At 35.3% G+C, this 21,694-nt stretch overlaps 2 protein-coding genes and 1 pseudogene across 10 annotated transcripts; all 3 read left to right on the forward strand.

Annotated features, from left to right (window-relative positions):
• Positions 1 to 345: 345 nt before the first annotated feature.
• LOC145586857 (F-box protein At1g60400-like) lies at positions 346 to 4,593 on the forward strand. 7 transcript variants are annotated; one of them, XM_081643806.1, is made up of 6 exons: positions 346 to 508; positions 875 to 2,307; positions 2,388 to 2,577; positions 2,670 to 2,964; positions 3,270 to 3,467; positions 4,457 to 4,593. In XM_081643806.1, exon 2 carries the CDS (start codon positions 875 to 877, stop codon positions 2,051 to 2,053), a length of 1,179 nt encoding a protein of 392 aa, XP_081499932.1. In that variant the 5' UTR covers positions 346 to 508; the 3' UTR covers positions 2,054 to 2,307; positions 2,388 to 2,577; positions 2,670 to 2,964; positions 3,270 to 3,467; positions 4,457 to 4,593. The 7 variants fall into 7 exon arrangements, with proteins under 7 accessions (XP_081499932.1, XP_081499934.1, XP_081499933.1 ...); XM_081643808.1 differs by having other exon boundaries at positions 875 to 2,172; positions 2,254 to 2,307; positions 2,670 to 3,467; XM_081643807.1 differs by having other exon boundaries at positions 875 to 2,123; positions 2,217 to 2,307; positions 2,670 to 3,467.
• On the forward strand, positions 2,431 to 9,250 carry LOC145584484 (uncharacterized; annotated as a pseudogene). Its single transcript, XR_014100359.1, has 11 exons — positions 2,431 to 2,577; positions 2,670 to 2,733; positions 3,270 to 3,374; positions 4,234 to 4,289; positions 4,457 to 4,627; positions 5,243 to 5,485; positions 6,482 to 6,705; positions 6,800 to 6,952; positions 7,982 to 8,108; positions 8,506 to 8,631; positions 8,719 to 9,250. The product of XR_014100359.1 is annotated as an uncharacterized LOC145584484 (transcript).
• A 6,118-nt stretch (positions 9,251 to 15,368) lies between these two features.
• On the forward strand, positions 15,369 to 21,562 carry LOC145586860 (uncharacterized). 2 transcript variants are annotated; one of them, XM_081643815.1, is made up of 9 exons: positions 15,369 to 15,858; positions 16,824 to 16,932; positions 17,851 to 18,015; positions 18,110 to 18,215; positions 18,696 to 18,878; positions 19,742 to 19,907; positions 20,342 to 20,667; positions 20,921 to 21,010; positions 21,202 to 21,562. In XM_081643815.1, the coding sequence occupies exons 2-9, from the start codon at positions 16,918 to 16,920 to the stop codon at positions 21,261 to 21,263; spliced, it is 1,113 nt and encodes a 370-aa protein (XP_081499941.1). In that variant the 5' UTR covers positions 15,369 to 15,858; positions 16,824 to 16,917; the 3' UTR covers positions 21,264 to 21,562. The 2 variants fall into 2 exon arrangements, with proteins under 2 accessions (XP_081499941.1, XP_081499940.1); XM_081643814.1 differs by having other exon boundaries at positions 15,370 to 15,858; positions 21,199 to 21,562.
• The last annotated feature ends 132 nt before the right edge of the window (positions 21,563 to 21,694 follow it).

The following is a 21,694-nucleotide window of genomic DNA, read 5'->3' on the forward strand; positions in this document are numbered from 1 at the left end:
GCTTGTTTTTGACGGGTCACTCAAAGGTTGTATTATTTTTGACAATTTTTCCAAAAATTAACAAAAGTATAAATAAATGAAACATACGTAGTATGTCTTGCACATGTCTATAAGTGACCTGAAAATTAAGATCAATGTTTGGAAATTTTTAGGTAATGGTCAACAATAATAACTACTTTTGAAGGAAATTGTGGACAAAAATAAAAATTACTCGTATACGATAATTTTAGACAAAAAGTTGTCAAATCCTAACAAAAATAAAACGCTTTTCCAAGGGCTAAGTGCGGTCTATAAGTGGGGTCAAATTTAAATACTAAGCAGTTAGTAAGCACAGATTGACAAAATATGTTGATCTGATTCTGATAGATCAATTGGGGCAGCCTCGAGTTTGGTTCACCCATTCATAACTGTGGCGGCTCTCTCAACGTTCTCCGTTGAAGCGCAGTTGACCTTCTCTGTTGAATCTTGAATCTAATACTTGTATCCCCCCATTGAAGCAGCTTCAGAGGTAAGTTGTTTGTTTTTGTTATCATCATGTCAATTTCACTATCTAGGGTTTTATCTAATTTAATTGTCAGTGATTTAACTGTAGTTAGGGTTCGAAAGTCTCAACTTTTGTTTCTAAATTCTAAGATAACCAAAATTATGAGCCTAATTTGATTATTGAATCAAATATCCCTAAAATTATATGATTTTTCGAATCAAATTTGGCTGCTAATGTATTGCACAACCCTTTAATGTTAGGGTTCAACTATGAAATTACACCTCTTTTCCCTGCCTCTGATTCGAAATTACCCTAAAATTATAGTGATCTTTTTGATAAATGCTTATTTTGTATGTCGAAAAATTTATATATTTCTTAACCAATCAATAGATGCAGAATAGAGAAGATGAGGGGGCAATAAAATTATGTGCGAAGAGGATGTGTTGTTTGAGCAAGAATGAAGGCTTAGACCGGATCTCATGGTTGCCGGAACACATCATCCATGAGATACTTGATAATCTTTCCTCGAGAGATGCAGCTCGAACTTGTATATTGTCCAAAACCTGGAAAAGTTTTACCAATTCGTATCCTATTCTACATTTAGATCATAATTTATTTGGGTTGAAATGTCTAATAGCTGCTGGAAACAGCAGGCACGAACCTAATATTCGTGAAATAAGGGAGGAATTCATGAGTTTTGTCAAGTATCACTTGTCCAAAGTGTTACATCATAAATTAGCTCTGCGAAGATTATCATTGAATGTGGCAATAGAAGATTCCAAGAGCTTCTCCCGTGTGGATAAATTGATGGATTTGGTCTGTAAATTAAGTAAGGTCGAGGAGCTGTGCATATTTGTACAAACTAATGACTATAGAAGGACGAATGGAACTATTAGGTATGACGTACATTGCAATGTTCCCTCTATAGGGAAGGAGGCATTTGCTGAGGATGTTGTATGTTACAATATTCCCTTGTCTGTTTTGCCTTTAAATGGATTGCGTTTCCTCTTTGTACATGGATGCAAATTTGGCAACCATTTCAGGTTCAGGAGCAACATTTCTTCTCTGCAACATTTGTCCTTGCTGCGTGTTGCATTGGACGAGGAAGCTGTAATTAATTTGACACGTTATTGTCCTGGTATTGAAATTTTGGAGTTTGATCAATGCACATTTTGGAATGAATCTCTTGAGCTTTCTGTATTTCCTAGGCTAAAGAAAGTTTCTATCCTTAATTGTCATGGCAATCTCAATATTATTTCCATTGATAAGGATGGTCTTGAGAGTTTTAAATGCAATTTCAATACTCGTTGTGAGTTCATTGCAACTGCTTGTCGTAGAATCAGAGAACTCATCGTGTCAGATTGCATGATTTGGCCACCCAATCTGTTTGTAGAGCTTACAACTACTTTTCCACTCATTGAGGACATGGAAGTTTTCTTTTTTTGCGGATTGAGATTTACAGAGAGGTTTAAAGTTGTTAGTAATCATCTGAGGAAATTATCGATTCCCTTTCCAATGGAAGTTCAAGTGAACCACATGAGTTTCGATTGTCCAAATCTAGAGTTTTAAAGCTTGAAGTTAATGGATTAAAGGAGGTTTACCTCAATTGCCCCAACTTAAGACAATTTCTCTATATTGGGTATGCAATCCCAGCGCTTCCTTTGTTTAACACATCAGCTGCTTTAAAGGTTATACATTATCATGTTACTCTAAACACCACCTATTTCAATAGTTTATGGTTCATGCACTTAAGAGGACTAATTAAACAGATGGCCCAAGTTGGACGCACAATTCATTTGAACCTTGGTTTTAGCCCAAAGATGGTGGGTACTGTTTTTTTTTTTTTTAAAACAAAAAATATTATTTATTTATTATGTGATTTTAATTTGAATTTGCATGCAAGGTTGAATTCAATTCCATTGGAATATGGAGCTTTCCTGGCTTCAATGCCGAGCGACGTTCACTTAACAATCTGGATTTCATTGGTTACAAAATTTATCTCCAAGAACTTGGCGGGATTTGTTGATGGCTTGATTTGGAGCACTTGTCCCACCACATTAACATTTGCTTGTACATGTGATGGATTCTTGAAGGTAATCTGAACTGTATTTACTTGACAACTTGAAATGTACATTGCACTTGATTGTACAGAAAGCTGATTAATATGTATTATCTTATTTTGAAGGAGTTTTGTGAAAAATTAGCTAAGAAGCCCCGAAATGAAAGTTGTGGGGAATTCTGCAACAAATGTTGGTGGCATTACATTGTAGATTTTGAAGTGGAGAGCTTTCCCCCAATTAATCCCACAATTAAAGATATAAAAGAGAATCTGCCAACGTTTGTAAAGATGTACCAAAAGTGTCCAACAAGGCCAACGTGTACTTTCAAATTGTACTGGCGCTGCAATGAGGCTCGCAAAATTGTCTCTAAGATGTGCAACAATTAAGAGTTGCTCGGCTTACTCCCCTTTAGTTAGGATGGTAATAATGCACATGCACTGAAGCATCCAATATTCACCAAGTGACTATCAGATTCGGCAGTTTTAACCTTTTTTTTTTATTTAAAATTAAGACTAGTATGGAGTATTTATTATTGTGCCTTTGTTATCTAAATTATAAAAAATTTCTATAATGGTTTAGTTTTATTAAATGCTCAAAACTAATTGTGAAATTTGTTAAAGTTTGGTACTTAGGGTTTAATTTTGTAGCGTTTTCAAATATTTGAATTTGTGAGTGTTTGAGGGTTGCATATTTTGTTGTAATTTGAGCCTATTTTGGTTATTTAGGGGTTTATGACATTTCAGCAAAACTTGCATTAGTTAGGGAAGAAGAGGTTGGTGATGAGGTCAATGAGAAGATATATGTTGCAATGAGCAAAAATTATAAAGCTTGTATGTCGAGTCCAGAATGGGTGGCTCGCAACTCGAAAGGGAAGAGACTATGCTTAGTTCACGTTCACCAGCCAGAACAGTTTATTTCCTTATGTGAGTGCCTAAGTTTACTTGTTGGTGTATTATACGTTGCCTGATTCCCAAATATCCCCTTTTCTACTTACTCTAATTTTATGTTACTTGAGCTCAGGAGTATGTGACGTGTTTTTAAAGAGTGAATGTGGAATGTGGATACTTTGAGTTCTAAGAAGAGTTTGAAATATAGGTTTACGTTGATGTTATTGTCTATACTTTGAGTTTAAAGGAGTGTTTAAGAAATGTAGGTTTATGTCTGCTCATTATAATGATTGTGTTAAGGGTTCCATTTTGCAAATTTTTGTTTATTGTGTGAAAATTATTAGGATTGTTTGTTTCTTACTTCATAATTCTCTTACGCTTTGTTTGGATAGCAAATTGGGAAGAAAAGGAAGGGGAGGGAAATAGGAGGAAGGGAAGGGAAAAGAAAGAGAGTGGGAGGTGAGCTCTATTTTCCTTCAAATCTCTCCAATTTTGGAGAGGTTTGGAGGGAAAATTGTCATTCTGTCATTCTGATTACTCTGATGCAAAGAAGGTGGGCTTGAATACAAGGAAATGGGTATGCTACTAAGTACACGCTAGTAGTTCTTTTTAAGGTCATTTTCTTCTGTAAAACTGATGCTCAATAAACTCTAGGTTTGTTAAGTATACAAAACACTTTACTTACACTAAGATGATATTCTGAGGGCTTATTTTCTACCAAGTGTTGAACAAGGCTTGACCATTGGACAAAGTAATGACTCTGTTATGTTGTAATTATTGTACAACCTTCTTTGCTGAGTAGGTGCTGTAAGAAAATACTCAAGAAGTGTTGTTCCTATGGTTATCTTTTATGAGACTGTATATTTGAGAAGAAAGATGACAAGTTGGTAGGGAGAAAGGGAATAGATTATGTTGGAATTTGCATGTTTCTCCTGTGTCAGAATATCTTTATTGCTCTAGTACTTTATGACATTATGTATGCGTAGGCCATTGTTTTTACATGGAAAAGATCTGTTCTTTGGTAGGTACTCGATGGGGAAGGAGGCCATGAACGCCGCAAACAAATATTACCATCTTATAAAGCACACAGGCTCAAATATTTGAGGCATATATATACATCAAAGGGATTCGAACAGCTTCCAATTGGAAGGTCACTAAAACCTGTTATTAAATTTCTGAAGGAGTGTAATGTACCGGTAAGTTAAAAATAATATTCCTTTTACTTGTTTGAGCTGATTGTTCGAAATCTCTTATATGTTTCTCTGCTTCAAATCTTATTTTAGTTTACTATTGTCAACTGTAACTTAAAAGATTTTATAGATAATGTGTTGTTCCCTTACTGTAAAGTTGCATCATTGCTCTTATAGCCAAAGAAAAAAAAAAAAAAAAAAAAGAACAAAAATGAATAATAACTGCCCTTTTGCTGATTTGATATTCTATATATTTGGCCTTAAAATCTCAAGTACAACAATGTCCTCCTTTATCCCCTGCTCTCTGACTCCTCTCGGTCCCCTTCTTTTGGGTGGGGGTTGTGTACTTGTGTGTGTGAGTGTGGTAGGTGCCTGGGTGCTGGGATGATAGGTGATGGTGTAGCTTGATTCTTTTACTCCTGCTTCCACCTCTGCTGGTTTCAGCTAGCTATAATTTAATATCTTAGAGTTATATTAGGCTTCAAATCTGTAAACAATAGAGCTAAAGGATTAATGTCGGATTTCTCATTGAGGTTGTACAGGATACCCTATGTTCAACTAAAGTTTTTGATCCTGTATGCCTATTGTTGCTTAAGAAATTTATTCATTAATGTCGTACAGGTCTTGAAACTTGAAGGTCAGGAAGCAGATGATGTTATTGCTACCCTTGCTAACCAAGTCATAGATAGAGGAAAGAGGGTGGTCATTGCTTCACCTGATAAAGATTTCAAACAATTAATCTCAGAAGATGTGCAACTTGTTCAACCATTGCCTGAGCTTGAAGCCTTGAAGGGTGGTCCTTTGATACACTGAAGCAGTATATCACTCAATATAACCGTGACCCACTGTCTGATCTAAGTCTACGTGAGTTTTCTGATCTTCCTCCCTTTATCTTCAGTCAACATGTGTTATTTTTGCTGTCTTTGCAATTTATGACTTTCCTGCTTTATCATTAAAGTGCAAAGAACTAAAGGGTCTTGCATGCGAAAAAAACTGATAGAGCCTTGCCCATGTGTAGGGTGTGTGTGATCCTCAAAAAATGGGATCCTATTAACATAGGTGAAGCCCAAAAATGAAATTCCCAGTAAGTCCCCTAAACTCAATAAAATCGCCAATTCTATAACAGCAGCAACAAGCTTATAAACAATTACAAACTACTTGAAGCAAATCACCAAAATGATGTAAAAACTTATCACAAGTAATCACCATGATCTCATGGTAGCGTGATAGCGTCTATTGTAGGAATCTTCATTAACCAGTTATGACTTTCCTGCATAGTTTCCCTGATTAATTTGCTATCTGTTTTGTATTCCTTTTGCATTTTTTAAAGCATATATGAAGCTTGGGAGGACGGGTTAGAAGGCTTTTATGCCTTTTCTTTGTCATCCAGTAGATTCTAAGGAGAAATGCTGTGAATATTATGGTAATGTAAACAAATTTTTTTCCCCTTGAGTTCAATATTTGCTTGCATTTAGGACATTAATATTGCAGAATAATCTACTGCTGTACAGGGGCAACAGGGCAATGAGGACCAGCACACTTGTTTCTAGAATGTTGTAGATGTATTTGGTATTGAAATTTTAAAAAATTTACACTTACTGAAAGAGAGCCACTATTAAACTATCATAAAGGAACATTGCTAGTAAATTTTCCTGGGTCTTTTTTTGTTTATTTATTTATTATTTTTTTTTTTTTAATTTTAAACGAAATATACACTATCAGAGCTTGTTTACTTTAGATTTGATTGACACAAGTAAAATCATCAAGTTGAATTTCATCACAACTTTTTTAGTTAAGTATTCTTCTGAGGTTGGCTTACTAAGATACAAATATTTTTATTAAGTAGTTTCAATTTTGCAGGATGCATTATTGGCGATGAAATTGATGGTGTTCCTGGAATCCAGAATCTGGTTTCAGGATTTGGTCGGAAGACTGCTCTTAAACTCGTTAAAAAACATGGATCTCTGGAAAATTTATTGAATGCAGCTGTTGTGGAGCACTGTAGGAAAGAAATATGTCCAAGAAGCCCTTACAAAATACATCTTTGAGCTCAGAAGGAACTACCAAGTTCTTTCCTTGAGAAGGTGAGTTGGCTCGCAACAATACTCTATAGTTTTGTATATCTTTTGATTGCTTTAGAAGTTAGATCTTAAAATTCATCAAGTGGCTTTATTCTAGGGGCATTGATGTGCATTTTAAAGAAGAGTGGTTATCCAAAAGGGACACAACAAATGATTCGGTTGACATAACAAATCTGAACAACTTGTTGAGAAGAAGCTAAATCTTCAATGCTCAGATGTGGGATCCTACTGATCAATATGGTAAACTAAAGTATGCAAATACATCCATTGTTAAGGTTTGTTACATTAATTGTTTGAATGGAGCATCCATTTTCTTTTAACAGGTCAAATGACCGGGACCTGATGAAGAGGTCAATTTTTATTTTTTTAAAAATTGCCACATGACTTATTATCATTGGTTGCAAAAAATATATGAAAGAAGAACAAAAAAAAAAAAAAAACTGAGAAAATTTAAAAAAAAAAAAAAAAAAACAGCCACCATTACCAACCCCTTACCCCCACCGGTCGGCCACCACGCCGGTGCCTAAAACCCCAACTCATCTCCCTCCTTGCGCCAGTGTTAGATCCCCTACCCACCTCCGCTCCTCCTTCCCCCTTCGCTGGTGCCCAGGCGCACCTCCGCCCTCCTCTCCCATCCCGATCTCTTCCCCCACTCACGCAATCCATAATCGCTGCAACAAATACACAGTACGCTTTCCAATCTAATTTTTTAACCACGCTGCAACAAAAAACGCTTCCCCTGTAATTCGCGCAGGTGTGTCGCATCCACCTGAGTGGACGAGAGAAAGGTTGAAGGAGAGTAGAGGAATTAAATTTGGTTAGAGATTGAGTCCGATCGAATTTTTTAACCCAAGGAGAAGGAGATTGGGGTGGTTGTGTGCGATGCAACGGGTGGTGACTAGGGGCGGGTGGAGGGGCGACGCTAGGGGTGGTGCAGGGGCGGTGGGTCGGCGCCGGCGAGGGAGGGAACTAGGCGGTCAAGGTGGTCCGATGAGGGAAAGGGGAGAGGCTGGTTTTTTTTTTCAATTTTTATTTTTTTGGACCAATCACGGCTTGACACGTGTCAAGTTACCTGTTACAATAGGTCATTGACTTTTGTTGACCGGTCATGATTTGATAGAAGAGAATGCCCCCAAAGTTGGGATTTTTCAAAATAATCAAAAATTGGGGTTAATGACCCAAAGTTGGGATTAATAATAACAATTTTTCCTTGAATTTATTAAAGTTGTGTTTTGCTTATGTTCTGACGTTCTGTCACTAAAGATCTTGATTCCTGCAGTTGAGAGGGGTGCTAGAGTATCTTACTATGCCATGCTTGCCATGTGTCTGTGCCAAGACCTGCTTGGGGTTATCCTAATGAAAAAGGATGATGCTTCATGATGGCATGAGAGAAGATAAACAGACTGGTGAGACCACAATCTTTTAACATATGTGCTAATGCAGTTGCAACAGAGTTTAACAGATCACTTTTACCTTCTGTGCAAACTAAATTGTTGCTCTATGCTTCTTGGAGATTCATTTTACCTCAAGTATCCATGTCAAATCCTTGGGATACCAACATGGCATGTATTTGTTTTCTTATGTTATAAATTTTAAAAAACTGAGTTTTATGCTTGCATGCTTCCCAAGTAGTAACATGGCAAATTTTGCTTCATTGACAACGTGATAAAAATAAAAGATTGATAATATGTTTATGATCTTACATTCTTACCAACCTTATTGTTTTCTTCACCATCATGCATTTAATATAGTATAATAGTATGTATATATATATATATTGTTTTTAAATCATTGTTGCTGTAGGTGTTGCCCGTTTTCTACAGCCAAAGACCAAGTAAATCTTTTGCAGCCCTCCTGTTTATGCAACGGCCAATGGGTCTAATCCTGATTTCAAGCTTACTTCATTGGCTAGATTTGTATCTAGCAGGGGTATTGCTCTTTTTGCTCAAAGTCGTCTTTGTGTATCCTCTTTGGCGTTTACGGTTCAGCTGTTTTAGTATTTCAGTATTTGTGCAGTTTTGAAGTTGGAAAACTTTTGTACGAGATTTGGATGGTGTAGTGGAAAAATATGTGGTAAAGATGATTGCTTGCGGCTCTCGTGGACATCAGAATTTCGTCATTGCAAATGTCATTTTTTGGGAGGGATTGGTCATGTTATTCAATTTTGGGTTCATTGCTTTTACAAATATGTTTGTGAAGGTTTCATTTTCATCTTTTCATCTCTTATTGGATGGAATTTGGACCTACCAATTTCTGGTTGAAGATAGTTAAAGAATGGCAAGGAAAGACAGGAGTACAGGACCCTCTATGATAGTTATAGAATTACTTCTCATGCATGGTTATAGATTTGGCAAAATGTGTGACCGCCCTAGCCGGATATTCGGACTTTCGGAGTAGATCCACATGAAATTTGAGGGTTAGCTGCTCTTTGGTTTGGGGCTGAACAAGTTTGATTTCAAACAAAACTTTGCAATTGGAAGCCCGTAATTACTTGTGAAAGTTATGTAAACTCAATATGACCCAAAATCAACTTAACCATTTTATACCATACTGACATACTGTACCTGAGATCTACGTAGTATTATGAACTTCCCTGGCCTAAAAATCCTAAAATGACTTGGTCAACTCGTTTTAGAAATCTATTTAAAAGTTCTCTACTAAGTTCAAGTTCAAGATTAAGTTCAAAATGTGGTCATAATAATTTGACTTTTCACTTGCTTGAAGAGTTTTGTACTCCTTTCGTTTTTTTTTTTTCTTTGCATCACTTGTAAGTGCGCGGAGTTTTAGAAGAATGAATTAATAATGTGAGTGGATGAATAATTTAATATAATAAAAGTAATGTGGGAACCATAAAAGTGAAAGTATGTGAGAGAGTAGTGGGGACCATGAGATAGAGAAATAATAAATTAATTTAAGTGAGGTTTAAATTAAGAAAGAGAAATACTCCTTCCATTTCATAATGTTAGTCTCATATCTAATCAATCACATAAAATAAAAAAAGAAATATATTTGAAATCTAACATTAAAGTACAACATAATTCATAATTAATTTACCTTATTTAACTTTTTTGATTTTTTATTAGGAAAGTACAAGTCATAATTGCATAATTTAAGGTAAAAATTTCTTACTTTGAGTCATGTCATCAATCCACAACCAGTTAATTCCAAAAATATCAAGTTATAAATGAAATATATTCAATATGGGTATATCTTTTTGAAATGCCAAAATAGTATATGGGACTAACATTATGAAACAGAGGGAGTAATAAAATATAGTATAAAGTTACTATATATAGAAGTGATGCAAATAAATAAAGCATCCATAAAAGTAAAGTGATGCAAAAAAAAAAAAAAAAAAAAAAAAAAAAAAAAAAAAAAAAAAAAAAAAACGGGAGGGAGTATCTGACTTTTCTCAAAGTTTGGCTGATTTATTTATTTTTTTTTATTTATTTATTTTTTTGATTAGTAGTTTGGCTAATTAATTAAACTAACATCGTACTTGTGTTACACTGCTACTACTAATTTCTCACCTATGTTTGGCAATTGGCTGGGTATGTTGTAGATATTTAAAAAGTCTTTCTTTAGTCTCCACTCTCCAATTGGATTGAGATGACCTAAGCAAGGAGATGATACAACAACTAACAAAAAGTACACCGTACTATATCAAATAATCCACCCAAAAAGGAAAAAAAAGAACAATTCCCACACTAATCATCAATGTGGAGTGGACTATGGACATATTACTAAACCAAAAAATCTTGGGTAGACCTGACCAGGTTGTCTTATGTGCCACAAAACTTATTGTGGACCAGGTTGTCTAACGTATCACAACGCATTTCAAGTCCAAAGCCCACACAAACAGCCTACATGCAAATAAACCCCTACTAAAACTCCAAACCCATCTTCTGCATATTCTTAAAAAAAAAAAAAAAATGCATTTTTTCAAAGAGAATGGATATTTGCTTTTTAGATACTTCATAATCGTATATTTCTACATAATTACCTTTTTATACTGTAAAACTGATTAATTTAATATAGTTATCTTTATCATTGCATAATAACCTTTATTTACTTTTATCTTTTTCTTAATATAAAGGTTTTTTTTATAATAAAATGGTGTTGATCTTATAGTATAAAATAGCAATCTACATTTTTTTAAAAAGGAAGATCAATTCATTAATAAGAAGTCATACGACATCTACAAAAGAGATCAGAAACGATAAATACAATGAAAATTGAATCAAATAACAATTCTAATTCTGTAGAACTACGATCGTGAGTGAGAATTGACATTGATGAATATCCTCGTCTCTTGAAACGCGGTCCTCTGTCCCCTTGTTCTATTAGGGGGCTTTGCGATTTTTGATAGTTTTTGAATTGAACAAAACCTGATTCAATTAATTGTAGTCGTTGATATGACAACTTATTCAACACCGCACGAACCACCACAAAAAGAATAGAACTTCTAATGACAAAGGAGAAATCATCTACACCGATCAAGTCCATCATAAGGATGGGATCTATTATTATAAGCAATTTAAAAGGGATTTTGGAGCTTACCATTGATCAAGGAACCAATGATAAGGAGGAAAAGGGGAGAAGGGAGAATATCGAAGGAAAACCCTAAAAAAAAAGTGAAAACCCCTAGCAAAACACTAGGAAAACACTCTTCCAATAAGAAACCTAGAGGGAAAACCATAGCTAAAAAGTAGGAAGCTTAATTGTATAATAATTCCTTATCATCAACTATTTGCCTCTAATTTAGCTTAATTGTATAATAATTACCTTTATTATTTAATTGAAACTATAATACAACTTTCATCATATACTTGTATTATTTAATTTGACTTATTTGAAAATATATGCGTGACACGGAACCAAAGTTAGTCTTTCACCATATTTCGTGTATCATTTTTGCTTTGTGCAGTGTCCTAGTAACTCCTAAGATATGGTCGTATGGATGCATGCCCTTATTCCTAATTAACACTTTTATAAGCATTTGTTTGACCTCGCTTAGGTTTGTAGAAATGATATTAATTCATATGCAAGGTTTTCTCCCCAATATATATACTTCGTATCATTATTATTTGAGCTTTTAATTTCATTCGCAAGTTTTTGTCCCCAATATACTTGGTATCATTATTATATCTTACCACATTTATTTTTTCCATTATAAACAAAAAAAATTACGAAAAGGGATAACCCCAGGAATGAGGATACTTACTAATCAAAAAAACTAATTTTTCTTAAAGTATAAGAATGAATATCAACTTTTTTTTATATTTTTTATTAAGATCAGAAACTGAAAAGTTATTTAGAAATTGACCATGAAAACAGGACCCAATAGTTCAATTTGCCAATGATTAAGAAAAGGCAATTGAAAAAGGGAAAACGTGACAGTTCAAATTCGCAAGTATAGGCTCAATAGTGTAATGCTTATGATGAGATACGATCAGTACGACTGTACGAGTATGATGTAAACTTCATTCAAACAGATAGCTTTTTTTTTATAAAGTAGCAAGAATGAAGAGGGTACGACAAACACCACCAAACCTTTTTATTAAGATGAGAAGAGAATTTAATAATGGCGAAACTGTGAAATACACTTGACTCTCATAAAATTACAGAAACCATGAACCAACTAGATGAACGCTGTTGAGGACAACCATGTGGCTCAGAGGAATCTGCAACCATTATGGAACGAACAAACAAGGATGAATATGCCACGACAAGCTGTCATATTACACCAGCACTCATCTGAAAGTTCCTGCACATTGTTTTTTCACAAGTTAATTCTATGATAATAGACGAGCATATATAGTTGGAAAGATTTAATTATTCAAACTGACATCTCAATCATCACACTTAGGTTGCCAATGATAAAAGAAAAGGTTGGTTCAGTGGGTAAATAGCTTATTCTAAGATGAAAATTTAGCAGAAATTCAGTACCATTATGTAAAGTATAAACCTTCTTCAAAAAAATATGTAAAGTAAAAACCAATAAAGCATTGCAGATACAAGCATCCATTAACCATAATATCTCTATTAATAGTCCAGTGCTCATTTAATATTGGTTCTGGGGTCGATCTTGCAAATGCGTTAATGTTGGTAATTCTAAAGTCGTAGCGGTGATCCGTTTGTGTACGCACAAACGGAACCCGGGCACGAACCTGAAAAAATAAATGAATAATTAGTGAATAAATTATACAAATAATAATTTAACATTATCATATTAAATGACTTTACCCTCCCATTTGCCATCTCAATTCTCGAGACAGTTTCAAGTATCTGTGGAAACAGTCTAAACTCAGCATATCGGGTGTAGCAATCCACCTGCAATGGAGTAATGATCTGCGGGTTCAAAGGGTCAAACCCAGTCCCTTTGAAAATTGAGCACACTGCAATGGGTTCAGAGGGACTGGGTTTGACCCTTTGAACCCGCAGATCATTACTCCATTGTAACCCGCAGAGGAGATGACAAGAGCAGCAACCCCATTGTTACAATGAGCACACTGCAATTGAATCAACTCATTAATCAAACAGTATTTAAAAAAGTACGATGTGTGATTATTAGAGAGTTAAATTCAACATAGACAGATTCAAATAGCCATTTTATCTCCCCATGATAATTACAAGATTTGAATTCAACATCCCTTGATTTACTTTGTGTCATGTTCATCATCCCTTTTTTTTTTTTTATTTACTTTGTGTCATGTTCATCAATCATCATCCCTTAATAGCACAAATTATGCCGGTGGATTTGGCGGAGATAAAGATGCATGATCGGATGAAGGCCTCTGGGTTTGCGTTGTTTCGGCAACCTCGATTGTTGGTGGTGCCAGTGTCGAGGGAGGTGTGGGAGAGGGTGTGTGAGCTGGGTGGTGGGTATGAACTAGAGGTGATCAAAATTAGCCCGACCCGATTTTGGGTAGGATTTTTCAGCCCGAAAATTTATTTTTTAGGGCGGGTTTGGGAATGCGTTTTTACGCATATTTAGTTGATTTTTTACGCCCTGCCCGAAAAGCCTGCACGACCCGGCCATTTTGAGCGTGTTTGGTCACAAAAATTCCGGCCTGAAAATTTACTTTTTTTGGGCGGGTTTGGGAATGCGTTTTTAGGCATATTTAGTTGATTTTTTTAGATCCGGCCCGAAATGACCCGAAGCCCACACGGCTCGTACATTTTGGGCGGGTTTGGCCACAAAAATTCCAGCCCGAAGCTTGGCCCGACCCGACCCGAAAAGTTTGCTTAATTTTTTTAGCTTCAGCCCGGCCCGTCCTATAATCACCTCTAGTATGAATTATGAAGGGAGGTACAGGGCATTTGGTTGGAGGGATAGGATCTTAGGAATAAGGGGATAAGAAGGGGAGATAAAGATAGGGAATTGATAAGTGGAACAAGGGAAAATAATTCTTATCCCATGTTTGGTAAGTATATGAAATAAATTAGGGGTAAGTAATAAAATTATAAAAATAACCTTATCAACTTCTACCTTTTCCCTTTATCCTTTCACTTTCATTAAGGGTAATTTAGTATTCTTAGTCCATTTCTTATTCCTTCCCCTTATACCACCCCCTTCATTAAATGGAGGGATAAGGGGGTGTTTTTATCCCTATCTTTAACCCCTTTTAATCCCTATCTCTCTAAACAAACATTACTTTTCTTTTATCCTCATCTTTTATCCTTCTCCCACCCTTTTTATCCCCTAAATAAACACCCTCGTAGTGGACTAGTGGTGGTGGAGACTGGAGAGGACGAGGTGTGAAGTTTGATCACCATGTGTTTGTGTTTTTGCCTCAATGAAAGAAAGTTAGTTTAGTAAACATTTTGGCTAAGCTTTGCTTTAAAATATTCAGAGGATGTTAAAGTTTGCTTTGAGGTTGTAGGGTAGGAGGAAATTCTCTATTTTGTATAGCATTATCACTAATTACTTGATTACTGAGTAGCTTTTCCAATGAAGCTTATTATTTACTCGTAGTCGAGTAGTTGCTTATGAAAATTTTAGAGTAGCATACTAATATGTGATTTATTCGTGCATCGATATGATGCCTTTATCTTTCTAACAAGTGTTTATGTATTTCTCACACGCTCACGTAAGGAAAATCATATTTAACGTATGTTATTGTTCTATAAATTGTTTGTTGAATATTCATAGGCATATGGAAGTTTAATCCAAATGAACTCACCCTAGCTTCATTTGTGGTATTTGTGGACTTGTAGTAAAATGTAGATAGTAAAAGTGAAAAAAACATCATGATTGGATCTGACAAACGAGTTATTCGAATCGGGTCAATTTCGGGTCATCAAATATTTGGGTCAGGTTTAGGTCGGATCGGGTCAGTTCGGGTTTCGGGTTAGAACTTCGGATTAAGTTCAGGTCGAGTCAATTCAGATCGGGTCAATTTGGGCGTTGGGGTGGTCGGGTGGTGGCTAGAATGTTGAAGGAATGAGTTATTTGTGTGGTGGGGGAAGGTTTTTAGGGGCGGTGATGGTCGAGGAAGAGGCGACGATGGTGGGCAAAGGGGCAGATGGGTGGTGGGGGGAAGGTAAAAGGATGATGGCTAGTGTGGATGTGTGGTGGGGGTGGTTAAAGAAAGGAAATGCCCTTTCCCTTTGTTTACTAACCCCAATCAAACGGCCCTTTATTTTACTCGTAACTTTAATTTGTCTTGCGTGTGTGTATCACTGCTTTCAACATCTCACTATCATTCCCACTCCTCCATTTTTTTTTTTCTCTCTCCTCTTCTGTAACAGTGCTGTTCAATCTGCAGCGTCAAACCCCCAAAACCAGTTTCCCTAAAACTACGAAATTTCTCACCTAATTTTTCCTAATATCTTCTATTTTATTTCGACAATATTTATTATTTCGAATTTCATTTTCTTCCTCCTAAAATTGTTATTACAGTATATAATTTTGAAATCCGATTTTCTGTAATTTAGATTACCATTTTAGGAAACCCATTCTTCCATCTCGATGATATTCTTTCCCTTATTAGAGTTTAATAATAATTTTAATAATTATAATAATTATCACTGAAATATTAAATTCGTCGAAATTTCTTAGCTATTTTAGTTTGAAGTTCTCCGATTATTATAATATTTCACATTTTGTTGCCATTTTTTTGAAGGTTGCAGATAATTTATGCCTTAATTGAGGTAAATTAATTGCTAGATCTTTGCTTAAATTTGCATCGTTGCGCTATGAATTTGTTCGATTGTTCAATTTTGCTGAATTGAGTGTTAATTTTTGCAAGGTGGAGTTTATATAAATTTTTTTTGGAAAAGGGTACTTTTTTTTTTCTTTACATTTCAATGCAATTTGATTAGACTGAATATATTTGAATGTTTACATTGGTCTGCATTAATAACAGTTTGTTTAGATGGGGTGGATTTGATGATGAGTTGTTCTATTGTGGACTTGGGATATTTTTAGTTCAGTAGATATTTGGATATATGCTATAATTAACAAAGAGTCTAAGACTAACTGGGTACTTAGAATTGAATCGTCTTTTCGGGTTATTTGTGTAATGTTTTAATAGAGATTCAGATACATGTATGACTCTTTAGACTGATTAAAGGATTGAGATTTTTGTTAGTTAGGGTTAACTAATGATGGGGAGGTAAAGTCTATCAAACATTCAAACTAATTGGCATAGACTTTTGTGGATAAACCTAAGTTTGTGAAGTTTATGGAAATTTTACAAGGGGATTACTCTTATAAGGTATTGCATTATCAGAAGATAATTGCTTTAATTATATAGTGATAAAATCAGTGGTGAAAGTAAACAAGATTTTATCGAAAAAGTCAAATGAGATCTATTAGGGAGTAGTGTAGTATGGCATGTTAATATCCTGTGGAGCATTGGATATTTTTTATACTTAAAACATGGTCTGTGATATATGAAGTAATTTTAATACTTAAGACCGATACAATTGATATGTTGACATTATACCAGTATTTTCAATTTTCCACTCGTTACATATACGTATATATGTGCATGCATGTTTAATTGTAAGTTTCCTTTTGTATTTCCCAAATGCTACAAGTAATTCTATTATCGATACACCTGTAACTAACGAGTTTAACTCAAAACTCATCACCATTTTTTTTTTCTGTCCAGCTGCTGTGTTTCAGATATTGCTTCAATTGGATATTAAGAGTGCTTGCTTTGTCCAATTAGCATAGCAGTATGTGGCTGTATCTATTTTAGTGAAATGAAGACCTCACCGGTGCGTTTATCTTAACTTACTGCTTGTTCTATATGATATTCCCTTTAGAATGGTGTTGAAAACATTTAAATGGGTTTTTGATCAGTACACATTAGTTGTGGTGCTACGCCTGGCACCACCAGAAAACATGATTTATGTGCTCTTCACTGGTCTTCAAGTAATGTGCTTGACTACCTTTATCCTTCCTCTCCCTTATCTGTGCATTGACGTATCAGCTGGACTTTATACTGTTTGTTTGGAAACAAAATATTGTTAATGTTTTATGTTTAGCATCAGAGCCCACCATCACCAAACTTTTTATACCTTTGTGGCTTTGCTTCTTGCGACCATGTGTCGTTGTCGTGCACTTAACTGGGTATGGATTTTTAGATAGCTTTTGAGTACCATGTTGTGTTTAATTATCCTTAAAGAGCTTCGACTAGCCAGCCTAGCCTTAATGTGTAGATTGTAGAATCAGATAATCTTTTTTCTTCATGTTCCTTGTTAGGTGTTTGGAAGAAACAGAAATGGGTGGGCAATGATAAGTGTCGAAGACATTCTTGCCTTTTATTCTGCCAATTAAATGCCTGTTAATATATGTTTTCCCTTTGTTATTATTCAATAATACTACTGATTAAAGTTAATATCTAGATTGTATGATCTTATCTCTATTCTCAACCATAAATTGGCTGGCGAAGAAGCTTTTTAGGCTCTATCCATGTAATGACGTGACTCCTTTGTTTTTTACGTCTTCATGTGAATGTTCAGGGATCATGTTTAAATTTGTGCTTATATGGCATGCACTATTTGCACATTAGGCATCCTTTTTTATTTTTATTTTTCATGTAGACTTTAGTGAGGACTTTTAGCAATCTTAGCATTAGTAGTCATATGTCCCTTTTATGTTCTTCTTTTAATTTGGCTAATGAATCCATGCAGGATTCTCAAAATACTCCTGAAAGACAGTCGACCAACCAAGCTTCACTTGATTCCCAAAGTGAGCAACAGAATAACAACAATCAAGAAGCTCCAGCCCCTGACTCAGGCTCAGCTGCTGTTTCAAGTAACGATGGGCGCAAAGTCTCTCGAGAAGATATTGAGCTTGTGAGGCAATCTGGTTTTTTTAACTTCTAATTTCCTGCACTTTTGATTATATACCTTGCTTAACTAGCATATGTAAGCATGTTATTCAATGCAGGTACAAAATCTAATTGAACGATGCTTACAACTGTATATGAATAGAGATGAGGTGGTTAAGACCCTCTTAAATCGTGCAAGGATTGATCCTGGATTTACTACCTTAGGTAGGATCTGCAAGCTATTGCAAATTTTGGATGTACTAAATGTGCATCGTGAAAAGAAATTCATCCATAGTAAAATATGATTGCTAATTACCTGACCAATTGGACTCGACTCATGGGCACGAAAAAATGGTGACAGATATGACGTTTGTTTTTTTTTTTTTTTTTTTTTCTTCTGGATGTTATATTTGATGATTTATTTACATGATGATTATTGATACTTTTTCTGTCAAAAAATGTGCGGGTAATGCTGTTTGAGACCAACAGCCTTATGTTAAGCTCCCTAATTTTTACAGAGAAAAATTAACGCACAAATTTTTAGCTTATCTGCCTATCTCTTCCCCCTCCTATTGCTTAGTGTGAAGTTCATCATGGTAGCTACAATTTTGTTTCTGGGAGATTCTTTTTGGTTTGGTTATGGAAAATAGGCTCTTTTTATATTGTAGTTCTGATCAAATTTTTTGTTCCATCTCATTTGAGTAGTATGGCAGAAGCTGGAGGAAGAAAATGCTGATTTTTTCAGGGCTTATTACATAAGGCTTAAATTGAAGAAGCAGATTGTTTTGTTCAATCATCTTCTCGAACATCAGTATCATCTGATGAAATATGCTGTACCTCCAAAAGTTCCATTGGCTCCTATCCAAAATGGAATTCATCCTATGCCTGGTAATTATTCTGTAACTCCAAAAGTTATGTGCAATCCGATTGCTTTGTTTTATTTAAAAAAATTGTAATTGCTGTGTGGCTGTCCCAATGCACGCTGTCAGGATGTTTTCTTTTTGGGACAAGATACAAATTTCTACTAAATGATGCCAATATCTACTCATAGAAGTGAGACCTGTTTCTCCTCTTTCTTATACCCTCGTAGTCTAAGACTTAAAATCTAATGTGGTATTAAGTTTGTGTCTCTGTCTCTCTGATTCCTTGCTGTTAAAGAGCTTCATATCTTGACTTCCTGGGTCCTCTTGATGTTTAATGTTTCTGAATATGTTTATGAGATATGTGGTTTCTTCCTTTTGACATCAATAACTTAGTAGCAGAAATGCTGAATTCTTGATGAATGCACCCTTATTCATATCCAGACTAGATTGGTACAGAAGTTATTTCTCCTTAGGCTATAGAAAACGTAGATAAGTACTGAAATGAGGCTCTACGTGGTGGTAGTCTCAGTGTGGGTGAAGCTTCAGGATAGTTTTTGTATGGGAATTTTCTTTGTGCTTTTTATAGCAATGGAATTAATCACTTTTCATACTTGAGAAGCAATAATATGAAGGGAATATCAATAAATCAATTACTTTATAGCTTCCCAATATTAATTTGCCTTTCAACCAATCGCATTTTCTCATCAGTTATGTGCTCGATTTTACGAGTATAGAAAGTTAATTGTTATGGGACATCCTAAATAAGAATATTTGGACAATTATTCAAGAATGGGGGTATTATTAATTTTTTCGACTTTTTTTTTTTTTTTTTATTTTTTTTTTATCTGTCATATTTTGGATTATTAACTTCAATCATCTGCACTGCAGTTAACAACATGCCTATGGGATACCCTGTCCTACAACCACCTCCGATTCCGGCCCCTGGTCAGCCTCATCTTGATTCTATGAACCATGGACTATCCAACTGCCATGTGGTCAATGGAGTCCCTGCACCCAGTAATTTTCAACCCATGAGAATGAATTCTGGGAATGAGTGAGTGTCTCTTCAATAATTACTATTTTGGTATCTTACCAATACTTCAGCACACTAGCTTTAATTCTCATTAGTCTCAGTTACTATGTGCAACTTTGGTAGACTGTTAAATTATGCCCAAAATCTGGTGAAAATCTCTGATTTATAGTTAAAATGTCAATTTCTAGCAGAGTACTAATTTTGGGTGTAGCAAGTTTTAAATCCAATTTTGAAAGTAAACTAGAAAGCTACACCATCTTGCATCAAGCACTTTGTAGAACTAGATTAATTAAATATATACTACATATTTAAGTCTTTTGTTGCTGTTATTTAATTTCCTTCTTAGTGGCAACTGGCCACTGGTGGGGGAGTATGAAGAATTCATTTTTGTACCCTCTTTTTTCTTTATTATAATTGGTGTGAGGTTTTGCTTACCATTGTTATTTACCCCCTAGTATGGTGATGGAAAGTACCTCAGCTGAAGCTGCACCAGTGATTCCGCCCAGTAGTGGCATGTCGTCCATGTCGGACATGCCCATCAGTCCAACTTCAGTGGCATCCAGCGGGCATTTTCCATTCACTGCTTCTGAGTTGCCTGGAATGGGAGTTGATACTTCAGCACTGGATACAGCATTTCAGTCTGACGTGGGAAGTTCAATTGGATTGCAGCTGCCATCTGATGGAGGTGCTGGAAATTCCAAAGATTCCCTTCGTTCTTTGGCTCAAATTCCCTGGAATTTCAGCCTTTCTGATCTAACAGCAGATTTATCGAACTTGGGAGGTTATTATCATCTGTTCTCTTTTTTTTTTTATTTTTTTATTTTTTTTATTTTTAGTTTTACATAATACTTCAGTGAGTTTAATGGTTATTGCGAATATACTTTGATTCATTGTTATACATCTGAAAGATACTTGGTTGTTGTAAACTGTGTACACTGTTCAGTGGCCAATTGCTCATTTAACTTCCAAATATATGTTAACATGCTTCCTTTCCCGGTATGCTTGTTGCTAACATTCTCTTTGAAATTCTTTAGATCTTGGACCATTGGGAAATTATCCTGGTTCGCCTTTTCTGCCTTCGGATTCTGATATCTTACTTGATTCACCAGATAATGAAGATATAGGTATCGAATCCCCCACACACCCCCTCCCCCCCCCCCCCCCCCCCCCCCTCTTTCTTCTTCTTCTTCTTCTTTTATTTTTTTTTTTTCACCAATGCTAATGCTTATATTGAGAGGAAAACAATTATTTACTTAGAAATAACTGCTTTTTTTTTTTATTTTTTTTTTTATTTTTTTTTTTTATGATTCAGTAGAGGAGTTCTTTGTAGATTCAGTTCCTGGACCAGGTCCTCAATCCGACGAGGAGAAGCCTTGAGTTAAGTTCTGATCTGTCCCTTTGCTTTTAGAGAGCTGTGCCTTTGGACCAGGAATAATAATCCAAAGATGGAAAAGAACGGCACTTATTTCCATCTGAGGCATTTTGGAGATGATCAGATTGCTTCCTGTAGGATGTAGGATCCCATTGCCTGTTGTCAGATGTTAACAAGAACTTAATGATGATTGTTCATTTGTTCTCTGTTGTGTCACTGTATGCCAATGACTATACTTTGAAAACTCATCTTGTAGATGTTATGTTAAATACCAAAGTCTTGATCCATTCTCTTCTGTTGTGTTCATGCTTTGTGTACTGGTTTAAATTCAGTCTTGATGAGAACCTTAGAAACAGGTACCCTTTTTAGATTGTTTTCCCAATCTCATCTTTAGCAAGATGAAGACCATGATACTTCCCTATCTTTTGGAATATTA

Source organism: Chenopodium album, chromosome 16 (genome assembly GCF_948465745.1).
Source record: "Chenopodium album chromosome 16, dcCheAlbu1.1, whole genome shotgun sequence".
NCBI lineage: Eukaryota > Viridiplantae > Streptophyta > Magnoliopsida > Caryophyllales > Amaranthaceae > Chenopodium > Chenopodium album.